This window comes from Polypterus senegalus, chromosome 4, assembly GCF_016835505.1.
Source record: "Polypterus senegalus isolate Bchr_013 chromosome 4, ASM1683550v1, whole genome shotgun sequence".
In the NCBI taxonomy this organism is placed as follows: domain Eukaryota; kingdom Metazoa; phylum Chordata; class Cladistia; order Polypteriformes; family Polypteridae; genus Polypterus; species Polypterus senegalus.
In genome coordinates, this window is record NC_053157.1 from 96,917,456 (window position 1) to 96,936,896 (window position 19,441).

At 38.9% G+C, this 19,441-nt stretch overlaps 1 protein-coding gene across 1 annotated transcript; it reads right to left on the reverse strand.

The window, feature by feature from the left end:
* Positions 1 to 16,388: 16,388 nt before the first annotated feature.
* Positions 16,389 to 18,050, reverse strand: LOC120528591. Its single transcript, XM_039752768.1, has 2 exons — positions 16,549 to 18,050; positions 16,389 to 16,463 (listed from the first exon to the last, which is right to left on the reverse strand). The coding sequence occupies exons 1-2, from the start codon at positions 18,042 to 18,044 to the stop codon at positions 16,436 to 16,438; spliced, it is 1,524 nt and encodes a 507-aa protein (XP_039608702.1). The 5' UTR covers positions 18,045 to 18,050; the 3' UTR covers positions 16,389 to 16,435.
* Positions 18,051 to 19,441: the final 1,391 nt, after the last annotated feature.

Genomic DNA, 19,441 nt, shown 5'->3' on the forward strand with positions numbered 1-19,441 from the left:
TAAATAGGTGGTTTACCATGGCTTTAAATCCTGCACTTTTTTACTGTCTTTTTATATTATCACTTTCTGTCATTGTTTTCATAGGATTTATTCTGGCTACTCCTGTTTCAAATCCATATCCCCAAAAGAAATGCATTTTAGTTGACCCATTTTGCTTTTGCAAAAGCTGTTGCCCATCTTTAAGATAAACTTCAGACCCTTGTAAACCTAAATTTGATTAAGTGAATTTTGAGAATTCTATGGTAAGTAGTCAATAAGTATCTAAAGGATGTGTTTCACTATTAAAAATACAAAGCTATTAAGTTATGAAAGCTTTGAGAATCAGTGTTACATTATTTATGTTTATGTTCATACTCTATATTTAAATACATCATTTCAAATTTATGTATAAAATTAATTCTTATTTTTGTTTTTATAATATATATACTCTGTTTAATACAGACTATGTTTCCACTATTTCAGAAATTTACTGATTTAGGAATAACCCACTTATACACCTGTAGTTACTACTGTAAATCTGTGTCTTACTTAATTCAAGTAATTCCCCAGGTCTTAAATTTTATGGTTTCAGATGGCCCTGTATTAACTCTAACCCATGAGAAAAGCTAACATCATTCTGCAGTATGATGAAAGGCTGCTGTCTTCCCAATATGCACTCTTACTGCCATTTGTTTTTTTTTTCTGTGTGATTTTGCCAATTATAAAAACTGAAATCATTTTATGCAGCAGATTTCATGACAATATGGAAAATGACCTTAAAAAACTTCCATACAGAAATGTTATTACTTGAGATTGACATTTTTATGACAGCATATACGTCGTATACAGCAAAGGAATGGGAAAACACTAACATAGAGGTTGCTGCCAACAAAGTAAACTGGTAGTAGCAATTATATGTAATAAATAGAAATAGTTTGGGGTTCTTTAATATTAATTGTGTACATACATTGCAAAATAATCGTGTGCACATAACTGATTTAACTTGTCATGTTTTATGTAAACTTGAGGAAAAAACACACTAAAAAATGTAACACCAGTATAATGGCACTATAAGAATGTGCAAATGGAAATGTCAAATTTTTTAAAAGTCAGAGTATAATAATTTATTTTTTAAATAGGTTCATTTTCTTTCTAAGAACAGATCACAGATACTTACCTCCCTTACAGATATATGAGGTACCAATTTTTGCAGTTTCACAAAATAAGAGCCATGACATATTACACATGCAAGAAACATGGTGTGGTCAGTTGCCACTTCTGTAGTTTGTGGAGATATGTCACAGAACAGTGTATGGGGTAGCATGGAGTAGGAGAGAAGATTGCCTTGGTTTATTTTATATGTTAATCGCTTCTTGTTCTTGTATACTGATTTCTTTTTGACATTGTCAAATAAAGTTTCCCAAAACGAAAAAACAAACTAAAACTTAAACCTGTTATGGTAGAGTTCTAGGTGACCATGTTTCCTTTTATACACTCTATTACATAGACCTAAACAAAATGCCCAAAATCCTATACTCTTAAAACACTGTTAGTGTTGATTGCAACTGTAGGTCAGTACTTTCCCCCTTCTTTTACATTAAACCAGGAAATTAGATAGATTACCAGAAAAACTTGGAGAACAAGTTACAAATTTATTCATATATTGTAGGTATTATGCCCATAATAATAAAGTAAATGGATGTGACAAAAATACCATTACAACCTAAGCAGAAGTTGACTGTGTCCATATGATTACCACTAAGTGGCTCAGTCTCTACTTTGGCTTGGTCTTTGCTCCTGCATGGTCCTTGAATGCAGTGAGCAATGACTTGGTCCTCCATAAATGGAAAACGTTGGGGAAAGAGAGAGAGAGAATAAGCCTCTGTATGAGACTTAAAAGACAAACATGGTACATATATATTTACCACACAAAATTAAAGGTTTTCTATAAAATTCTAAAAAATACACAACCAGTCCTAGCATTTTGTAATGTAACCTATGAGGCACTACTGGAAAATAAAAGCCTAAAAACGTATTAAATATGTTTTCCTTGAAGCAGCAAAAGAAAACGTGCCTTCCATTTTTCTGTTGCATGTTTATGATAACAAAAGGGATTTGAAAATAATTGCTGTATCACATATTCCTGATACTGTTTTTCCTGAGGTAAGGATATGTTTTCATTCGTTTAATTTAAAGGAATATTGTGGCTTCTTGACACCCGTTTTTCTAATCAGTATGGATTTCAGGATTGGTGCCAAAGTGTGGCCTTTGAAGGCCAAGTTCCCCATACAAACATGTTGCCTTCTTAAGTGAATTCTTAATTTACATACATATTTATTTTATTAATGCACATGTTTTATGTAATAACAAAAACACATAATAAGAACAAACTTATAAAAATGACTATTTATTGACAAATGTAAAATATATTTTCCTGGAGAATAATTGACTGAGATTTATCATAACCTTGCCCTTTCCATTCACAATTCACATTTGCCAGATGCCTGCAAAACTGTCATTGCAGCAGTACAGCTTGGGGTTTCTTCCATTTCAGTAGTCATATTTTTGTATTTTATTATTGTTTATTTTTGCTTATTCTGTTTCATTGCCACGTATATACTGTATTTATCTTAATTTTGTATTTCATGCAGATATTATTTGTATCGAATGTTGTATATGCCCTGTTCTTTAATTTCTGTGAACCTCTTTGAGTATGAGAAAGATGCTATATAAATACAATGTATGATCATTTTTTTATTACTGTGGGAAAAAAGTGTAGGAATTTAATTTAGTTAATTTAACACTAAACATAACACAAAAACAAGTTTGCTTGCACATTAAAAATTTGCTTAGTTTAGTTTTGTGCCTTGTGAAAGATATGTCTCTGGCATCAAAAATGGAAGATTTTAAAACAAGGACCACTCGAGTTTTAATATAAGCATAAACTTAATACAAAATCAATACATTGTAATAACTCTGCCACCAGCATGTTCTTTCAATATTTTTTAAATATCACTCCAAATGGAAAGTGTGCCACAGTAGAAGAACAGTTTGTGCTCAAGCTCTTAAAGATGCACCACACTTTATATAGAACGCCCATTATATGACACAAACCTTTATACGTCAAACTTAATTGCAGTCTGTGAGTTAATACAGAGTTTTAGGACTTTTTGCAAGTGTTGTGATATATCTCACGAAGTGGCCAAAGTGGTGTGAGGCCTTCAAGAATAGACAGGGAAGCAGGCTTGAATACCACCAATTTGACCAAATAAGGTGCATCGACAGCCTGTCTCCCAGATGAGTGGATGGCATCAGCCTACACTGGGCAAAAATGCACTTCACTATCAAAGTTGAAAAATATATTCAGTAATGTTCAAAAATGCACTGAAAATTCCCTTCTAGGCTGGAGATCAACATCATCAACCCCTGCCTTGTAAATAGCAAGACCACAAGAAATCTATACAAAGGAGTATTTATTAAATGAAAAGGAAAAAATCAACAAAAGTTCAATCAAGTGAAATGAGTTCAAACGAGTGAAAACTAATCAAAAAAGACTTGCCTAAAAGGCAAACAAGTTCCAAATTAAAATCCATAAGAATAAGAGATGAACCAAAATAAAAATCTAATCATCACTTTAAATTTAATTTGAGAATTAGATTGACAATTTCATTTACCAATGCTGTGAAGCTTTTCTGATGTTTTAATTAATTCCTTAAATAAGTCCGTAGGATATATGTTTCACTTTTCAACATTCCCCTTGTTGACACCAGACAGCATTCAAACAACAATTTATATTTAGCTACTGATTGCCTAAATAAAATCTCCATATAACTCCATGTGAGACATGTAAAATCATCTTCACATTTGTTGATGGCTCATGGAGATAGAAAAGTAAAAACTTCAGGTTGTATTCCATTCAACTTCATGGAGCTTGGGAATTTTACAGATGCATTCATTTACTAAATAGAGTTCAACTGTTCAATAGTATTTTTGACATAATATGGTAATGGTGTCCATTAGATATTTCTTTCATAATATAAGTAGTGTGGTCTTCATAATATTTAAAGAATGCATTTAATATGATAATAGTTCTATTAGGTGACTTTAATAAACACTAGCCAACCTGCAGCGTACCATACGCCGCATAATAGGGCCGGTTTTTTAATGATTTTTAAGCACAGGGAGAAAATTAACATTTGAAAAATCGGTAATGTAATAAATCAGCAAGAAAAGAAACATTGTAACAATTCACGGAACGAATCAACACACAATCGTCCGTGACTGAAAACTGCGCCTTCTCCTGCCAGACGGAGGGATGGGGGTGCACGGCGCGGAGGTTGGAATGGGAGGAGAGGAGAAGGACGTCCATTCAGCTCCGTCCGTCATGCTAGTCTGCTGATTCCTCGTTCAGTATGCACTGCCCGCTCATGTGCCCACCTCCAACTCGTCACTTGAGTCATCTTTATACAGTCCAGATGTACGAGTGACTGACGTAGACTTTTCATTGCTCTGTGCGGATCTGGCTGCTTTTCTATATATAATCCACTAAGACACCCGGCCACGGTAGTAGCGAGGTGGGAGGGGGTGTGTACAAAGGCTTGGGACGTAAGCAGTGGGAGTGTATGAGTTGCACTTAGTGGGAATTCCACGGTTTGCAGCCCGAATGGGGTTCAACGGCTTACCCACGCCGGGTAGACACACACTCAATGTCATGCATAATTATTTATTGAATGCTAAACACTTCTGGAAAGACGCGGTTGCCTAAAACGGGTTAATGTGAGAATACAACAGTAAGCAGAGAGCAAAATACAACACAATAGTGAACCTGCGGCATAACAAACGCCGTATAATTATTTATTGATGGTTGAACACTTCTGGAAAGACACAGTTGTCTAAAAATGGAGGGTTTGAGGATACAACAGAAAGTGAATGAAAACATGGAACTCTAGACTTTTCATTGCTCTGTGCGGTTTTGGCTGCCTTTGTATATATAATCCACCAAGACACCCGACCACGGTAGTAGCGACGGTGGGGGGGTTGTGAACAAAGTGCAGGAGCATCTAAGAAGACGCATGTTTGTCGCGGATGCGAATTGCTGTATGTAGCGTGTAAAATAGTTTGCTAGAAGACTGCTTACTTCATTGTGTTTTAACCTCAGTTGTAAAGGAATGTTTTAAGGACCCTATGGGATACCCCTCGGTTTTGGCTGCTTTTCTATATATAATCCACCAAGATACCCGACCACTGTAAGAGGGGGGGTGTGCACAAAGGGTAGGGATGTAATGAGTGGGAGCGTATGTGTCAAACTTAGTGGGAATTCCACGGCTTGCAGCCCGAATGGGGTTCAACGGCTTACCCACGCCTCTCTGTGCTGGGTAGACGCACGGTCAATCTCATTCATAATTATTTATTAAATGCTAAACAGTTCTGGAAAGACACGGATGTCTAAAACGGGTTGGTGTGAGAATACAACAGCAAGTGAATAAAAAGATGGAACTCTGGAGAGAGCAGAATACAACACAATAGTGAACCCACGGCATAACAAACGCCGCGTGGCTCAGATGAGCATGTGGACTCCTACCACAGACGAAAGGGACTAACTGGGTGGTCGGTGAGTTTTTGCATCCGGGCAAATGGGCAGGCAGTGTGAATGCCTAGAGAGCGAGGGTAGACGCCGGCCAGTGAAAAAGGAGTGTTGGTGGGCAGGAAAACATCATCCATGTTCCTGCAGGAGCATCTAAGAAGACGCATGTTTGTCACGGATGCGAATAGCTGTATGTAGCGTGTAAAACAGTTTGCTATGGTGCATGCGGTCGTGCGTCGTAACCGAAAAGTTGGTTTTTAAAGACTGCTTACTTCATTGTGCTTTAACCTCAGTTGTAAAGGATTTTTTTAGGGATCCCATGGGATACCCCTCGCAAACTGTTTCACACGCTGCATATGGCGATTCACCTCCGTGAGAAACATGCCTCTATGAACAGTCAATGTAGCTCGGAGGTACATGACATTAACCTGACCTGCACTGCATGTGGCCTCTACGACAGACGAATACAAATGACTCCATTTTTTCTGTGTCGTCGCGTCTGAGTTGGTGGGCGTGGCCCGGCGAGTCATCGTCGTATCCAATGGGCTTGGAGTTGGTGGCCGTGGCTCCTTCCTGTGTGCGCCATAGGTGTCTCACTTGTCGGAGGCTTAGTGAATCCACGCCACTTTCCACGGTGGTCTTGCCTTAGTGAATTATATATATAGATACTCTGTCCTTAACAGCTAGCAGTCATCTAAAAAAAAATATTTTGAAATCTTGTTGCATTGAAAGAAAGAAAGAAAGAAAGAAAGAAAGAAAGAAAGAAAGCAATGTGTCTTCCTTTTCCTTGATGTGTTATGGCTGAATTTTATTTTCTATGTATGCCCTTTTAGTGGCCGGTGCTGCTCAGATTCACACCACTGAAGGGATGGTGATTTATTTATTTTTTTGGTTTGCATTCAAGGAACGCACCCAGCCTTGACCCGACCCACACTTACTCACAGACACAAAATCCAATAAATTAAATAGATGAATGAATAATAATACAGTAATCCCTCGCTATATCGCGCTTCGACTTTCGCGGCTTCACTCCATCGCGGATTTTAAATGTAAGCATATCTAAATATATATCACGGATTTTTCGCTGGTTCGCGGATTTCTGCGGACAGTGGGTCTTTTAATTTAAAGTACATCCTTCCTCAGTTTGTTTGCCCAGTTGATTTCATACAAGAGACGCTATTGGCGGATGGCTTAGAAGCTACCCAATCAGAGCATGTATTACATATTAACTAAAACTCCTTAATGATATACGATGTGCTTCCCCGAGCAAATTGTTTGCTTTTCTCAGTCTTTCTCTGACACTCTCTGAGCCTGACGAAGGGGGTGTGAGCAGAGGGGCTGTTTGCACAGAGGCTGTTTGCCTAGAAGATATGGACACTCCTCTAAGAAATGCCACTTTATCGCGGTGGCACAAAAGCACGTATTGATTTTTTGATTGTTTGCTTTAATCTTGTGCGCTCTCTCTCTCTCACGTTCTCTACTCCTGACGGAGGGGGTGTGAGCAGAGGGGCTGTTTGCACAGAGGCTGTTTGTTTAGAAGATACGGAGGCTACTCTAAAAAATGCTGAAAGACTACATTCACATTGCTCCCTTCTTTGCGGCTGCTTTATCGTGGTGCTCATACTTAAAAGCCCAACAGCACGTATTGATTTTTTGATTGTTTGTTTTTCTGTCACGCTCTCTCTATCTCTCTGACATTCTCTGCTACTGACGGCGCTCGTTTCAAGAGAAGATATGTTTGCATTCTTTTAATTGTGAGAAAGAACTGTCATCTCTGTCTTGTCATGGAGCACAGTTTAAACTTTTGCCTAAAGGGTGTTATTTCATGTCTAGAGGGCTCTAATAATGTTAACAATGTGGGAGAGTTTATAAGGGCTTAAAATATATAAAAATAACTATACAAACATATGGTTTCTACTTCGCGGATTTTCACCTATCGCGGGGGGATCTGGAACGCAACCCCCGCGATCGAGGAGGGATTACTGTAATATATTAAATTGAAAGTAAATATAAACTACAAATAATCTGATAACTCCCTTTCCCCTACGGTGATAAGAAATACAACATGCAACAATAAACACCTATGACAATGTCTATGAATCTGTACTATGTAACAGATGCAAATGAAGCTTGGGGAGATGGCATATCCCTTCACTGTAGAGGCGAATAGAAAGGTTGTCCTACCGTTCCTGAAGCATTTCTTGTTCAGATGCGTTGGTGTGTTCCCATCAACAAAGATGATACAGACAGGCACAAGACAAAATTTGAATCCAACACAACAGTAATACAGGACAACCACATAATATCCACACAGGGAAACAGCAAGAGTGTTGACAACAAATAATGGTGCTCCAGTATCTGTATAACTGGCTCTCTTGTAAAGTCGGACCTTCTTGTCCCCAGCAGCCCCTGCACCCGTTGCAAACATCCAATCAGGGCAATACCCACGGGGCAGCTGGGAATTGAAGTCCATTAAGTTGTAGCACTGCTACATCCTTGTGGGCACAGAAAAATCATTTTAATTTTCAAATCATTTCCAGACCACTTCACCCAAGTAGTATTTTTTGCAAGGACATGTTTATGTTAACTGAACTTGTCCTTGTGTATTGTTTGCTTCACATATTTCAGAAGCAGCAGAAATACAAAAGTGTAAAGTGTAACACAACATTGAGCATGCAAAAACAATCATTTTCTTTGCACACACATGTAGATGCCATTGCCATAAAGGTGATTTATTTTAAAACATGTTAGACATGTTGTGACTGGCACCTTAATTTAATAACAATCAAATCCTCTGTGGTTAAAAGATTAAGGAAAAGAAAAAAAATATCACTCTGTATTTTTGTAGCAACAACTTGCAGTAGGCCTGGAATGTGCTGATAGGCATTTTGGACATGTGAATCGCCAAGACTGGGAGCCAAAATAGAGTAATAGATTCCTTGAAATTTAATAGACCTTTTGGCTCGTTACAGGTCATATGTTGAAGAAATGGGTTTATGTTTAGCATTTTTCCTTTAGTATTAATTTAATGAGTATTTTCTGAGTTATATGGAGAAGAAAACCACTGAACCTATTATGGAGTCTAGATAAAGAAAGTTTTTTTTCAAAATTGAGAAATATTATCTAGTTTATGAGGTAACTGAAACTTACCCCTACATTCTTCCAGCTTTCAGTTAGCTACTGTTAAAAGTTCTGAACTTTTATCTGATTTCTTTATTTGTTTATTTATTTGCAATGCTAGATTTTTTGTTTCGCTTTTATTACTGCTGTTTTGATTTTTTTTTATTATTTTTGATTTTTTTTATAAATAAGAACCCTTTTTATAACATTTTGGTGTGTGACACCATTTTGGCATCTAGTATGGTCTTGTTCTTCGATTAAAGTTTGGCTTAAGTTGAGAACCTGCTTTGAAATATTTACTAGTAGTATGTGGAAGACTGGGGTGGAGGTGCAGCACTGAGCTGTATGCAAAAGGTTGATAAAGCACATCAACCCCACATAGAAGTAGGATAAGATGAAGAGGAAGAAGAAGTAGGTATATAAAGATTTAGTGAGGATTTTTTTCTTTAACAATTGCACTTTAAAGGGTTCTACTCTCAGCAGATGATTCAGTTGGTAGTTGAGCAGATGTTCAGAATGATACAAGATCTGGTGATATAGTAGCTGTACAATAAGGAGCCATGGCATAAGAGAAGATGACAAGTGAATTTTCTTAGAGCAACAATGGGAGTAGGAGTATCAAGAACAAACATGACAGTCTTTGTAGCATCAGTTCATCTTTCTAGATGATAAAGTAAGATTGATCTGAGAGAGAATGAAGGGAATTAAGGAACAGTGTTGATCGGCAAAATTCACTAAAGCATGTTTCACAACACATTTGCTATTTTCACTAGTGACCTTTATTGTATTTCACTGAAAAGTAATTCTACGACCATTTTAGATTAACTTTTTTTTTTCCCAGCACCTTATTATGCTTTGTGAGGCAAGTCTAACATCATATAACTGTAGCAGCAATGTTGGACGGGGATGTCACTAACTGATCTGTGCTACTTACTCAATTTGCATTGTGCATGCACAGAACTTTCACTCATTTCCAAATGGAGGCTGCATCCACCACAAGGTTAGTATAGTTTTGCCATTTTATATTAGTGTTTATTTCTATAGTTTTTCTGACCTTACTTGGAAATTCAGTTTAGTTTTAGTGTTCCTTTACTGTGTATTTTCAGTTTTAATTTAGTTTTTATTTCTCAAATATACTTCAATTTTATTTTTATGTCTATTAACTTTAGTAATTATGGTATGGTTAAAGAGCTACTATGAGGTTTAGTTTTGTGTCACAATTAAGCAGAACTATATACTTAATGGGTTTGGATGTAACGCGATTTTAATGTTAATGGAAGCTTACAACACTACATAGTTTACTATCTGATTTTGTTTTTGTCTGATAAAAACAACCATAATCATAACCAGATACTGAATATGAACACTTTTATACAATTTTATAATCTATATTAATAAAAGGCAAAGCCCTCACTAACTGACTGACTGACTGACTCACTCACTCACTTACTAATTCTCCAACTTCCTGTGTAGGTAGAAGGCTGAAATTTGGCAGGCTTATTCCTTACAGCTACTTACAAAAGTTAGGCAGGTGCATTTCGAAATTCTACACGTAACGGTCATAACGGTTGACAACATTCGCCATGCTGAACTTTCTTATTTATGGCCTCATCTTCACTAAATTTGGTAGGCGGCTTCCCTGCGCTAACCGAAACCGATGTACGTACTTATTTCAGTGGTATGACGCCACTGTCGGCCGCCATATTGAACTTTCCAACATCACTAATTCTCCAACTTCCCGTGTAGGTAGAAGGCTGAAATTTGGCAGGCTCATTCCTTACAGCTTACTTACAAAAGTTAAACAGGTTTCATTTTGAAATTCTACACGTAACGGTCATAACGGTCGACAACATCTGCCATGTTGAACTTTCTTATTTATGGCCCCATCTTCACGAAATTTGGTAGGCGGCTTCCCTGCGCTAACCGAAACCAATGTACGTACTTGTTTCAGTGGTATGACACCACTGTCGGCCACCATATTGAACTTTCCAACGGTCTTTGTTACTTATGGGCCCATCTTGAAGAAATTTGGTACCCGGGTTCCCAACGCTAACTGAATCCTACTTACGTACATATATACGTCCATAGCCTGCAGCTCGGTCACCATGTGAGGTGGCGTTGAGTCCCCCATCCCAACGCCTCCCATGTTGTTGGCTGCCTGCCTATATAAGGTCGTCCGTCGCTCCGGTCTCTACATTCCCTTCCTTGCTTCGCCACGGGATTCACATCTCTCTGCTGATAACTACAGCCTTTTTATTTAATCCACGGCTTCTCCGCTGTTTTATTGTTCGTTTATTACGATTGCAGCTATTGTGTAGGTATTTTAGACTTACTTTTCATTGTTCATGTACCCATTTCCTTTATCGTTCCAACCGTACCCCCATTAACATGTCTATCGAGGTGATCACCATCGATCAAAGAACTGTCACTTACTGAGTGGTTTCCATGCCCGGAGATGGCACCTACCTTTTCCATTCTCTTTGTTACATATTGCACGGCCATATCAGGCTCACTCTTGATATCCGGAGGAACATTGCGTCTTATGTATTGAATGACTGAGAGAGGTTCAAGGTGTGGACTGATGGTACAGGAGATAATTATACTACACAGGAGCACTAGAAGAGTGAAATGCTTAAGCCCTTCACCTATGCTTCTGCATGTGAGTTGATGGCTGCCGCTGAATTGTTCGGTTGTCGCTTTCAAGTGTACCGAAATGGCCAAATATTTTACCCCTTTCGACAACCGCCAATGCCTCTTAAACATCTTAGATTCACAGGTGGCGATTTCAGTAGTGGACACTTTGATGTTTATGAATTTTTAAACTCTCAAAAGCTGGATGTGAAGTTATCGATGAAACCGGTTGTATGCTTACAACGCTTGACAGATGCCGAATGTCACTTCAATTTAATTGAAACAAACCATGAAACTCAAACTGATTATAACAGCAGCAATCCAAGCTGTGAGAAAACAGTAAAAAGGAGGCATGTCAGATGTCGTGGTACATTTTCTGATGCAGCTTGACGGAAATAACTTTGTGAAGCTGCCGCCAAATACTCGCAGGCAAATCCACAACTTAATAGAGACGCTGCCGCTAAATACTCGCAGGCAATTCCACAAGTTCATGGAGATGCTGTCGCTAAATACTTGCAGGCAAATCAACAACTTAATAGAGACGCTGCCGCTAAATACTCGCAGGCAATTCCACAAGTTCATAGACACGCTACCGCTAAATATTCGCAGGCATAACAGTGACAAAACAATTACATTGACAATTATGTTACGTTATTTTTAAAATGTTTCCTTATCTTTTTCCAAACTTCTTTAACACACTACTTCTCCGCTGCAAAGCGCGGATATTTTGCTAGTTTTTAACATATTTTCTATGTCATTTGTGCTGAACAAATGTGCTGACTGTTGCCACTTTTCGTCTTTTCCTTCATCAATGTGTGATGAAATTTAGGTGAATTTCAAGGTTTGAGGGTTTTTCACTCTAAATGTCTATAGCACATAACATATCCTAATCTAAGACAATGTGCTTTTCAATTAATGCCTTCAATATAGTATTCAAAAATTTTCCATACAGGGCTTTGTTATTTACTACAAGCCATATTGATCTCTGATTCCATTTAACATCTGCAAGACTTAAAAGATATCAAAAATCAGAAAACAGATTCTACTGTGCTCTGACATGTGTGATCATGAAAATCATGGGGGCTTAAGAAAAACAGGGCTCTAAGGCTTGAATAAATATGTGGACCACACCTAGCTATATTTGTGGGAAACAAAGAAAAACAAGCATGTAATGTCAAGGATAGGGGCAGTGAGACTTGAATAGCCCATGCATAAGAACAGTAAACCCTTAATGAACAGAGAAAGAGCAGGTATAGGAGTAATTGCAGCCGCAATACAACAGAAACAGCATCTAAGATCAGGAACAATATGAAATGAGTACATTAGAGGGTACACTCAGGTTGGATAGATGGGAGATAAAGTCAGAGAGGAGAGATTGCGTTGGTTTGGGCATGTGCAGAGGAGAGATGCTGGGTATATTGGGAGGAAGATGTTAAGGATACAACTGCCAAGCAAGATGAAAAAAAGAAAGCCTAAGAGAAGGTTTATGGATGTGGTGAAAGAAGATATGCAGGTGATGGGTTTAACAGAGCAAGATGCAGAGGACAGGAAGATGTGGAAAAAGATGATGCACTGTGGCAACCCCTAATGGAAGCAGCCGAAAGAAGAAGAAGTATAGGCCTTTCATTTAGAGAAATTGCAAATAAAAAAAAAATCAAAGTGTCAGTGATTATTGTGTCCTACACAATGCAAAGGCAATTGAAAACTACTGTAGAAGAAACTGATACAAGAGATGTGGCAGACCCAACCTAATAAGAATTTGTTTCTGAGCGTCACTAGCTTGCATGATAAGTGCCTCACAGCACAACAGCTTCAGGCACAATTTAACAATGGTAGAAAAAGAGCAAGTTTCAGTTTCTACTGTGAAGAGAAGAGTTTGTGCTGCAGGTTTGACAGGGGCGAGAAAGCATTCTGAATCAAAATGGCTACCACAGCATTTTGCAGAACCACACAGTACCTTCTGGTCTCTGTCCGGGGTTCATCCTACAGCAAGACAATGACCCAAAATATACCTCCAGGCTATATCAGAGCTGCGTTAAAAGACAAGAACAAGAAGGTACACTTCAAAATATGGAATGGCCAGCACAGTCTCCAGACCTAAACCCTACTGAGTTAGTTTGAAATGAACTGGACAGATGGGTGAAAGGAAAGCAACCTACAAGTGCAACACATTTGTGGGATCAATATTTGATTTCACTTTTAGAAAGAATGCCACATGTGTGTTTGGCTGTTACTGTATATCAGGAAAATATAAGGATAAGGTGGCTACTTTGATGAACCAAAAATTTGGATAAAATATTTAATGATTCCTTGACTTATGTTTTTATTTTGCATTGTGTATTTGTTCTATGCCTTGATTTCATGAAACATTAAGACATTAAATTGTGTGCATTTCCATAAAAACTGAACAAACTGAAGTGTTTTAACTGTTAGTGTAGTGTTAAGAAAGATATAATTACTACTGAACAATATTTGAATGGGTGGTTTTGGAGAAATGAGCAGAACATTTCTAGAATGAAAAGAGCTTTTCATATAATGATGCAATATATAAAACGTTATCCCTTACAAAGGAGCTAATAGTTTGCAGTGTTGCATGGCTACTAGAAATATATAGTTTGTCCACTAATGCTTTGGTGTTTACTTAAAGGTTGTCTGATAATTAGTTTAAGCAAAAGTGTAATTAGCTCTGCTGTATTTTGAGTCTAACATTTTGCTTGGCTATGCATGTTCTTATTGATAATTGCTACTATAATGCACATAAGTTTTCATAAGTTGTGTCTAAGTTATACCAGCATACCTTGCTGTTTCTAAGTTATACATATATGCTGTGCTGTTGGCATGCATTTATGATGTCAGAAACAAGAGATGAAGCAGCTGATTTTGTAAACATGATTTTAGTTTTGTGAACTTTGGATGGTAGTGTTGTGCTACAGCCATACTTTTCTTCCTGGTGTGTATTTATTTGTTGTTTAATTATTGTGTTTGGTGTTTTTGAATGAATTGTTTTTCTGTTGTGTTTGGAACAATGTGTTTTAACGTGCCTCCTGTAGCTGTGTTTTCCCAGAATTACCAAAGTTCAGCAGCTCTAGTATGCAACATGGGATTCTGGCAGAGCATGACTCGTTGAAATGATTCCACAGAGAAAATATCTTTGTTTTGAAAAGCTTTAGTATAAATTCAAACTAAAACAGTTCACACAAAAATAGAGAAAACATTTGTATCTCTTTGTGAGTGAAGTAGGGCCACCCTGACATCACTGCTGCTGGGCACTTCCTTGTTCGATAAGTAGCTGTGACACTCCATGTAGTGGGAATTGGGATCACCAGCCTAAACTCTAGGTGTCTAGTATGTGAGACCGAGTGTGACCAGGATGATGGTGTAAGACGGGGAGACACGGACACAAAAAGGGTTGGGTTTTGTGAAAAATAAAGTGAGGCTTTATTTACAGGTGCACTTAAAGAAAACAAAAATAATGTCCTGTGGAATTTATATATCAATACATAGTCCAATACCGCAAAGGACACACAAAAACAGTAATCAAATGGAGCACAAAAATGACTACATATAGTATTTACAGTACTGCCTGAAAGTCCCAAATGGAAAAGTAAAATACACACAAACTAGTGAAAACCATATATACACAAACCAAAAATGAAGCTGTCTTCCTCCACAGTCCTCCAAGTCAGGAAGCTGCTCCTTCAAACAGTGTATACAGGACTCACCAAAACAAAAATATTCAAAATACAGAAAAAGTGTATATACAAAAATAAACAGTGCACCAATAACCACAGTGAAACCCTATACAGTGCCAAACTTTTGCTTCGATTCACGACCACACACTCGGTATACGAACAAGCCAGTTTCCCTTTCGGTTTGTGCACGCTGATGATTATCGCACATGTTGCATTGTTCTCGGTCAGACGTGCGTGTTTGCATGTGCGTGCATGCTTTCGCTGTGAACTCTTTGTGCTCTATTTCATTTCCTTTCTGGTTCGTACGCGCCGATTACTGTATTTAAGCACGTGTTGAGCCGCTCCCTGTTCATTGTTCTCAGTCAGATGTGCGTGCTTTACCTGTGATCTCTTTGTGCTCTACAGTATTTTGTGTGCTTTTGCAGTTAATCATGGCTTCTAAGCAAGTGAAGAGCGGTGAGAAGAAAGTTTTGCAGAAAATTGAAAACCTAAGTGTTATGGAGAAAGGCAGAAGGCAGACTTGCAATACGCTGTAGTCGCTGTGGTGTGTCGGTTAGAACACAGGAACTAATCCAACCATTTTAGGAACATCCCTTTAATGTTGAGATGCCAAAATTTCATATGAAGTAGAACAACTGTACAGGTAGGTGAGTAGGTGTATGTGTGGTTCTAACAGGCAAACAACAAAATAAGACATTTAGTACATATATACATGTTATCTCACTATGCTAAACACAAATGTCCAATAGGTGGCACTATAGCTTCACACTTTCAACTTAAGGTGTTTGCAATTACAATTTCAATGTGGTAACGTAAAATATTAACCTAACTACTAATTCAGTACAGTTCTCTCTTTAACTTTTAACACCTAACTTCTAAATATGTACATAAGCACTTACATTTGGTCAACAACGCACAAACTTAAACTTTCTCTAGTGGCTCCAGTAGTTCCGGCTTTCACGAAGTACATCTAACAAACGCACATGCTCACTGCACATGCCACGGTTTTCACGTGATCATGCTTCAGTGCCTTAAAGGCACAGGAGCCTTTTTTACAGCTGCCCCCAAATTTGGTATACCAAATTTGACCTCTTACATCATTCTGAAGGTTTGTCACTGGAAGGCTCATCGTCAGATATTTCTGGAAGTTCTATAAGTCGGGTCACAGGTCGAGTATACACTCTTCCATTAATCCTTACTTCAGCTGTTCGAACTCGTCCATCAGCTCCTGGTATGACGCAGCACTCTACCTACAGGCCATAAAGCTCTGGGTAACTGTGGATCAAGAAGCATTACTACCTTTCCATCAGCTAGATTAGCTGCCTCTTTCTGCCACTTCTGACGTGTCTGAAGATTCGTAGGTAATACTTAAGAAAGCATGACCAAAAACGATCTGCCAGCACCTGGCTGTGTCTCCATCTCCTTCTAGTCAAGAGATCTGATTCAGGATAGACAACCTGAGGAAGAGATGAGTCAGGCCGCCCCATAAGCAGATAGTTGGGGGTCACTGGGTCAAGATCAGCTAAATTGGAAGAAACGTACCCCAAAGGTTTTGCGTTTAAGATCCCTTCTACTTCCACTAGAATTGTCCTCAGCACCTCTTCAGTAACTGTTTGGGACCCCAAGGTTATGTTAAGTGCAGTCTTTATCGAACGAATCTCCCGCTCCCAAGCACCACCAAAATGTGGTGCACCTGGTGGATTGAACTGGAACCTAATTTTTTGTTTGGCCAGAAGCAACTTAAGATCATTTGTTAAACTTGCAAAGGCCTCACACAACTCTCGATTACTTCCACGGAAATTTGTACCTTGATCACAAAGCAGTTCATAGGGTTTTCCCCGTCGTGGAATAAAGCGTCGAAGGGTCATTAAGAAAGAGTCTGCATCCATGCTATTAAATATGTCCAAATAGACACACCTGGTTGTAAGACATTTAAATACTACTCCCCATCTCTTTTCATTACGACGGCCGACCTTCACAATAAAAGGCCCAAAGCAATCCACTCCAGTACTATAGAATGCTGGCTTAAATAAACGGAGCCGGGCTAGTGGCAGATCGGCCATCTTAGGCATTTGAGGTTTAGCTCGCCATCTTTGACACTCTCTGCAAACATGCTGATGTTTCCTAATTGCCTCTCTTCCTCTCAGGATCCAGTATGTGCGCCTAATTTCAGCAAATAAACGTTCTGGTCCAGGGTGACTAAGTTGTTCATCATATCTTTGAATCAACAATTTTGTCACAGGGTGAGTAGGATCCAATATAATAGGATGCATTGCATCACATTCCAACAGCTCAGCTCGTCGCAGCCTACCACCAACTCTGATAATTTCACTGGAATGGTCAAATTCTGGAGATAAGGTTATCAGTCTGCTACTAGAAGAAACAGGTTTACCTTCTTGTAGTTGATTGAACTCATCAGGAAAACTATCTATTTGAGCCCTTCGTACAAGTAGCAATTCAGCCTTTTGGTAATCAGAGGCACAAGGTTGATGATCTTGCTCAGCTCCTTTAACTAATCTCACAGTGGCTTCCAACAACTCACCATAGGTGCGAAACTGACTAATATCTGGAATAGCTGGTACTAAAAGTAGGAGGACTGTACAGGGTTTAGGAGGCTTTAATTCAGCTATATCTTCAGCAACATTGGTGCAAGTCATTTCAGGCCAATCCCTTTGGTGCTGTAGGAGAAAGGGTGGTCCAAATCGCCAGTAACCTGGTTTTGCTATCTCTATTAAGGTCTTTCCTCTAGTAATGTAATCGGCAGGGTTATTAACGGAGTCTACATAGCGCCAGTTATCATGTTCTGTTAGCTCTTGAATCTCAGCTACTCTGGTGCCCACAAATACCTTAAACCGGCATGAATTAGAATGAAGCCAATTAAGAACAGTTGTTGAGTCTGTCCACAAAGTGACACTGCTGATCGGTATGGATATTTCTGTTTTGAGTAGCTTGGAAACTTGAGCCCCTGTCAAAGCGGCACAAAGTTCTAACCTTGGGATTGAAAGCTGACGCTTTGGGGCTACTCTGGATCTAGCCATTACAAAGGAAACCTGCTGGTTGCCTTTACCGTCTTCCATTCTAAGATAGGCCACTGAACCATAGGCCCGTTCTGAGGCATCACAGAATATATGCAGCTCCGTCTGGTTTCTGGGACATCCATATCAGTTGTTTGGTAGCACCGGGGTAATGTAATCTTTGACAAGTGAATTAGCTCTGCCTCCCATGAGTTCCAGGCCTGAAGTAAATCTTCAGGGAAGAGAGGGTCATCCCAATGCCGCTCCTTTTGCCAGAGCTGCTGAACTAATACCTTTGCCCGAGTAGTGAATGGAATAAGGAACCCAAGTGGGTCATACTGACTTGCTAGAACTTTATAAATATTCCTTAGTGTGGGCCTGTCATACTTAATTTCCGATGCCTGTAGCCTAGAGTGTCAGAAGAGCAATACCAGCATAAACCCAGCGTAGGCTCTGGAGAATGTATTCGATCCTGAGTTAGCCACAGTTCACTCATTTCAGACTGTGCTTCTTTTGGTAAGTGACCTATCACAGTAGGATTGTTACTAGCCCACTGTCGTAACTGAAAACCTCCTAAATTAAGAAGATTTATTAATTTATCCACCATGTCCTTCGCCTCTTTAAATGTGGAGAAACTCTGTAGAAAATTGTCAACATAAAAATGCCTCTCAACTGCTAATCTTATATCATCACCAGGTTCACTATGATTATGAACGTGAGTTTGCAGGGCAAATGTAGCACAGCACGGGCTACAAGTCGTGCCAAATGGCAAAACTTGCCACTCATAGATGTCAGGATCCATCCTTTGTCTAATATTTCGCCAAATGAATCGAAGGAGGACCTTATCCCTTTCTAACAGGCGTACCTGGTGGAACATAGCCTTAATGTCTCCACTAACAGCCACAGTATGCTCTCTAAACCGAATTAACACTCCTAATAGTGACGGGCCTAAAGTAGGGCCAGGTAACAAGTATTCATTTAGCGTTGATCCTCTGAACTGAAATGAGCAGTTGAAAACTAGCCTGTTCTTACCATTATGATGAACCATATGGTGAGGGATGTACCATGATTCCTGACTAGCTACTGCTTCCTTGGTATTTTAGCGATATAGCCTGCTTTCTCCAGTTTCTCTACTTCCGCAGTGTAGATGGCTGCAAGTTGTGGATTTTTTGCTAGTCTTTTCTCTGTACTTCTGAGACTTGGCATCACTGCTTCTAATGAAGAACTCAGGCAGGGCATGTCACTTCTTCGTAACAAAGGGGTTGCGTATCGCTGAATTCCATCCACTTCTATTCGAGAAGTTTGACTTTGAAGAAGAAGTATGGCGTATTTATCCTGCTTGGATCGAGTGACTGATTCAACATTCCTATAGGGCAAACAATCTAGTTGCCAAAGTCTTTCCACATTTTTAAACAGTTCAG

Bases quoted from the DNA above. Each gene is read 5' to 3' on its own strand.
- LOC120528591 (XM_039752768.1), bottom strand. From the start codon at position 18,044: ATGGCTAGATCCAGAGTAGCCCCAAAGCGTCAGCTTTCAATCCCAAGG. The intron at 16,464-16,548 runs GTACGTTTCTTC...TCTCTTCCTCAG, and splicing joins TTAAACGCAAAACCTTTGGG to GTTGTCTATCCTGAATCAGA.